This window comes from Alosa pseudoharengus, unplaced genomic scaffold, assembly GCF_046254945.1.
Source record: "Alosa pseudoharengus isolate Yale_2024_CS ecotype anadromous, Long Island Sound unplaced genomic scaffold, YU_APseudo_1.1 YU_APseudo_1.1_scf_24, whole genome shotgun sequence".
NCBI lineage: Eukaryota > Metazoa > Chordata > Actinopteri > Clupeiformes > Clupeidae > Alosa > Alosa pseudoharengus.
Genome location: NW_027468689.1, coordinates 23,825,739 through 23,831,738, shown reverse-complemented (window position 1 = coordinate 23,831,738; position 6,000 = coordinate 23,825,739). Strand labels below are relative to the sequence as shown.

General features: G+C 45.0%; 1 protein-coding gene across 1 annotated transcript in view; it reads left to right on the top strand.

Annotated features, from left to right (window-relative positions):
• The first annotated feature begins 1,348 nt into the window (after positions 1 to 1,348).
• pth2rb (parathyroid hormone 2 receptor b) overlaps positions 1,349 to 6,000 on the top strand; it is a 48,141-nt gene continuing 43,489 nt past the window's right edge. Inside the window, exon 1 of the mRNA XM_076302528.1 lies at positions 1,349 to 1,643. Within this exon, the coding sequence (XP_076158643.1) occupies positions 1,349 to 1,643 (295 nt within the window). The remainder of the gene's footprint in view (positions 1,644 to 6,000) is intronic.

Here is a 6,000-nt window from a genome sequence, read left to right as displayed (position 1 = left end):
CTGAAGTGGGCGCGTGTTTACCGCGTGTTTTTGCGTTTTGTCTCATTTGTCTTTTTCACGGGGATTTGCATTATTTGAGACCGACATTGATTTGAAAACTTCTCTTGGTCAAGTTCACGAACGGAATACTGCTTCTTTGGACAATTCACTGATCTTGCCAGACACGTCAACGGCTTTTAAACTCGGTTATATTTCGATTCAAATGCCAGTATTAGGCGGTTTTCTATCTTTTGGAAATGTGACGAAAACAAATGGACATCTCCAATTTCGTTGCTTCGCACAAGTTTTAATCATCCGGAATGGTATTTACGGAAATCAATCTTTCTACAGTGGGAATCCCAAACGCTGCCATCACTCAACTGTAATTTCGTAACTAAATTTTCGTCACTAAATGCATAGATATGTCACTGCTGTACATCTTTTTTAAAATCACCCTGTGTTGGATTTATGTCGATGCTCAAGTAAGTGCAAATTTCTTTCCTCTTAACTACTTCACACATTAAAAGTAGCCTATTTTAGTTTTCATGACACATGGCAGCCTTTCACTAGCCTACCATATCACAGGCTAGACGTGAACAAGACGTAAAGGTCATTTCCTGTGCCATTAGCTTTCCAAAAATAGCCTACATTGGCAAGAAAGAAAACGGATGGCTTTTCAGGTAGTGGACGGATCAGAAGGATCGGTCATTAACACTAGGTGGTTGGGTTAATTGGCTTTGTGGCCCTATTCTCGAGCCCCGGGTATGAGGTGTTGCAGTTTGCTGTAACATTGCTTGTGAGATCCAAGATCTATCTTGGACCTATAATCCCATTTTAATGAAGGGATTAGTTGTATAATTTGAAGTATTTGACAGATCAATCAGCAATACATGTGACCGATCCGTCGAGAAGTGGTGTACAGAGAGAATTCTGGTGTCAAATATTCCTCTCTTATTTGTCATTATCACGAGTTTCACCAACGCACTACATGCTGCTAAACATCATAAACGAAACGCCAAACCCGTGTGTTCTTGCTGAATTTCTACAGCGGACTAGATGAAGCTCATTACAACGGGACAATATGTAATTTGCGCCTCCATTGACGCCCCGGGGAGCACGCGCCTCTCTGTGCTACTGAAGTCTAAAAAGCCGTTTATTCTAGATCACTGATCTCTGCATAATAATAATAACAGTGTGATTTCACACCGCGATACCGACTCAAATACGCGTGTCAAGGGACCTACCTTAAGTCTGTTAAAGCATTACAAAACAAACTCTAGCGGTATAAAAAACAATGCTTGGGGGTTGTTTGTGTGTGTACTGTATAAATATGTATTATTAGGAATGCATCAAACAGCTCACCCTAGATATGTGCAGGCAATTGTCATTCCATCCAACAAGGAAGCCTACCTGTGCTGTGCTTGTGAGTTTGTTTGTCTTGACTATCAATGATTCCTTCACAGTCTTTGGTAGGCAGTGCACAGAGGGTTGGCTGTGTAATAAGTCTGTATCGCCAGTTTGCCCCTCTGGTCAGCACTGTGTTGACCACAGGTGTCTTTTGCAGGTGGATGCGGATGGAAGCCTCACGGCCCAGGAGCAGATGTACCTGCTCTACGACGTCAAACTCCAGTGTCAGCACAACATCTCTGCACACAACCCCGCTGGTCAGCCAATTTCCTTTTCCCTTTTGCTAGGTTATTCTCATGCAGGCGCCTCTCCAAACGGTCTGTTTGTCAGGAAGGGAAATAAACATGCTGGCAAATCAGGATTGCAGCAGAAATGTTTCAAATGAATAGAGGCCTTCCTCCACCACAACAACACTTCACTGCAGTTAAGTTTTTTTTTCTAAGCAATAGACACTTTTAACAGACTTTTGACAGACCTTTATAGTCTGGTTATGTAATATGAATATGTAATATGGGGAGCGGTTTGGGTCGCTCCAAACACACTTTGCATGGATTTCCCCCCTTTGATGTGAGGAGAGTGTGTGCAACCCAAACCCAAATGTGCCCCCCTCCCCCTCTGTGACCTGCTGATAAGGCTCCGCGCTATAGGCTGAGATTGGAAGCCAGATTGCTGCTTGACTGAGAGGGACTCACTGAGTGAGTGAGTGAGTGGATGAGTGGGAATTCACTGCAGAGCTGAATCAATTGCACAGGCAGCAAATCTTGATACTGATATTCTCCTCCTCCTCCTCTCATCTCCTCTCTTCTCTCTCTTTTTCTCTTTCTTTCTCGCTCACCCTGCTGTCTCAGTCTCTCCCCTCATCGCTCACCCTCTCTCCTCCTACTTCTCTCTCTCTCTCTCTCTCTCCCCACCTACTTCTCTTCCTCTCTTACACACACACTCTCCCCACTCTCTCTCTTTCTTTCACTCTCTCTCTCACACACAAACACTTCCCCCTCTCTCCATCTCTCTCTCGCACAAACACTTCCCTCTCTTTCTCTCCCTCTCTCTCTTTATCTCCCCCTCTCTCTCCCTCTATCTCTCTTACAGACAGACACTTCCCTCTCTCTATCATTCTCTTTCTCTCTCTCTCTCTCCCCCTCTCTCTCCCTCTATCTCTCTTACAGACAGACACTTCCCTCTCTCTATCATTCTCTTTCTCTCTCTCTCTCTCCCCCTCTCTCTCCCTCTATCTCTTACAGACAGACACTTCCCTCTCTATCATTCTCTTTCTCTCTCTCTCTCTCCCCCTCTCTCTCCCTCTATCTCTCTTACAGACAGACACTTCCCTCTCTCTATCATTCTCTTTCTCTCTCTCTCCCTCTCCCTCTCTCTCTCTCTCTCTCTCTCTGTCTGAATCTGCGCCAGCTCTAAACTCCCCTCTCTGCCTCTGGGCACCATCCCATTTTTAGCTCCTGCATTCATATAATCTTCCCAGTGTCTTCCCACTCCCCGCTACAGTCCTGCTCAGCTTCACGGATCAAAACAATCATATTTTCTCTGGTCCGTCTGCAATTTCGGTGCCTATTGAATAGACCGAGAGAGACAGAGAAAGAGAGAGAGAAAGAGAGAAGGGGTGCAGGAAAGCGCAGATGCTCTAAAAGGGCTGACTTTGTGACACGCAAAGCAGTAATTAATTTTTTAGTCCGGCTCCATCATCCACAGCCCTTTGGCTTCCATTGGCCGTACAGCTGTCCCCCTTTTCATTCTGAATAATTGCTTTATTTTTTCTCCACTCCGTGTTAATGGCGGGTTTGCAAAGTGCTTTTATTCTGTGGCTGGCGATGACACACCTCCTCTTCGGGAACATGTTTGTGTGTTGTTCCTGGAAACAGAGCAAACATCTGATGTCAGTAATGAATTTGGGCCTCAGCTTCCCCTCTGAGCCATCACCTGTTGATTCTTCATTAGGCCCACCGTATCCTGCCAGCACACGGGTCATGTGATGCACCTTTGTTTGCCGGATAATGGAGCACGTCTGACGTCAGAAGGCACCAAAACTCAAGCCTAGCTCTGTTCTGTCAGGCGTAATATGTATGGGCATGCGTTCAAGGCGGCGTACTGAAAGTGATTCATTCTGGCGTGAGTCACTTGTGTCAAACTCGACAGTGTGTAAATATGCAATTAGCATTTCAAGCAGTGGCATTGTCAGACAGAGGCATGATGGGAAATATTGAATTAATTACAGGCAAAACAAAGATCCCTGCTCATTCAAATCCAGCGTTTCCGTTTCATGTTGCAATCTCTGAGCTCACACACCTCTGTTTGACCCCCCACACCTCCACCAAATCAGTCTCCTAGTAGGCCTGATTGACTATAATAATGAAACAGCTTACAGAGCAGAAGTATTCTTACTGGGAGGATGGTGCACTGAAAACAATTTAAGTCTCAACATCTCCAAAACTAAGGAGATGGTAGTAGACTTGTCCAAAAATAGAAATAGGCTTTCACCTCTGATCATCACTGACCAAGCCGTAGAGTGGGTGAACAGTTTCAAGTTCCTAGTTACCACCATCTCCTTCAACCTCAAATGGGACATTAATGTTAACCATATTGTGAAGAAGTCTCACCAGGGTCTGTTCTTTCTTCGCCAACTGAGGGAATTCAAGGTGTCTTAGTCTGGGATGAGGGACTTCTACAGAGCTGTGATAGAGTGTTCTCACATTCACTATCACAGTCTGGTTTGGTAACTGCTAAATAGGGTTGTGAGGACAGCAGAGTTGTGAGGACAGCAAAAATCATAGGGCTGGACCTATCTGACATCAAGGACATATATAACACCCAACTGCTTAAAATGGGAGAGAAAATAGTCAGGGACCCCTCCCATCCTGCCAATGCCCTATTCACCCCTCTTCCTTCATAGCGTGGAAAATCCAGACCCTGTTAATCTAGAAAGATTAAGGGTCTGGCCACGAATAATGAAAATGGCGCAACCTGAGGGGCGGCACCAAGCATGTATTTGAAAATCTCACTGCACGCTATTGGATAACACTACGACCAATGTTTACTAACTGATTTCGGACTTCAATGCAATTGGATAACACTACGACCAATGTTTTCTGACTGATACGTTGCAGCGCTGTTGTCATCTATTTAACTCGCCTCTGGCCCACCTATATCAGAAACACCGATGTGATTGGTTCCTCACGATGCAAGGGGTAAAAGTAACGTGCATCATTACTCATTGCCAGAGTGTCTCGCAGAGACAATTCAAATTGTGCTTTCGCGACAACTCTGGATTTCCAGGGTAATCCCTTCAGGGAAAAAGTGTAAAAGCATCACAGCCAGAACTTCACGATTCCCCAACAGCACATATTTCCAGACAGTAAGAACCCTCAACACACATCATCCCACAGTATCTGATCTGCAGAGTACCTGCTTTCGTCCCCCTCAGAGTCTGTTTTGAGGCACTGTAGTACTGCCTTACTGTTTGTTCCGTCTGTCTGTACTGTACGAGCCTAAGCACTAAACCAAATTCCAGGTGATGTTCCATTGTACTGGCAATAAAGCATTGACTTGACTTGACTTGACTTGACTTGACTTGTATGCTTATTTATTTCCGGTGGGACGCTAACTGTGTTGTAACGACATCCTCTGTTATATTCTGAATATATTGTTTGCCAAATAATACAATTTTTAACACACCCATAAGTCCTTCTTTATTGTAACATGCTGATTTCCTAGTGCAACACCCAATCTGGTCCGTGTAGACACTAATTATATTAACAATGCAGTATCAAGCTTTCTCATATCTATGCTTTCATGCACGTAGTCTATTAAATGTGCGGTGGTATAGTGTGCTGGCTAAGGAGCTGGGCTAGCATGCAGTGCAGTAGGCAGAAAAGTTGTGCATTAGAATTCGGACTGCAACTGCTGTGCCCTTGAAGCAAGGCATGTAATCCCGAGTTGTTCTGGGGTGAATGGCCTTTGTAAAAATTGACATAAGTAAGTCGCTTTGGATAAAAATGGAGGAGTCAAGTTTGCAGAAAGGTTGCAGGCTAGAGGACTCTGTTTCTCTGGGATCCTTTTATCCAAATGGAGGGAAGGATGGTGGCAGTTTTGAGGGGGAGAGAAAAGCTGTAGTGAAATTGGCTGATAGTTCTTACTGCCGGGTGATCTGAAAAGTCATTGTGCTCAGTGTCTTTCAGAGGATTTAGGGTCTCAGAATTCCTCTATTGCGGATCGGATCAATGAGCAGGTTTCAAAGGAGCGCTGCCCTTTCCTCACTCGTGCACTCAGAGGGTCGATGACTCCTTGGGCTGCCACTTACCGCCGGGCAGCACAAAGGTGTCAGATCAATGAGCCTCGGACAGGAAGCTGTACCGAGGAGGCGAGTGGGTGTCCCCGAATACGCCCATGGCTCTCAAACTCTCGCCCTGACCGGCCATTGATCGGAAACAATTCAGCTTTACTTCCCCTCAATTTAACCAAACACGTGGGATCCACTTGTTTGTCTGATTTTTCCATGTCTCTCTGTGCTGGGGGTAGAGGGGTGGGCTTGAGGTTTTAATATGGGCTGATTGTATTTATTGTTGCTTTCATTTTGATAACAAACTTAAAAGTCTGTCTCTCTCT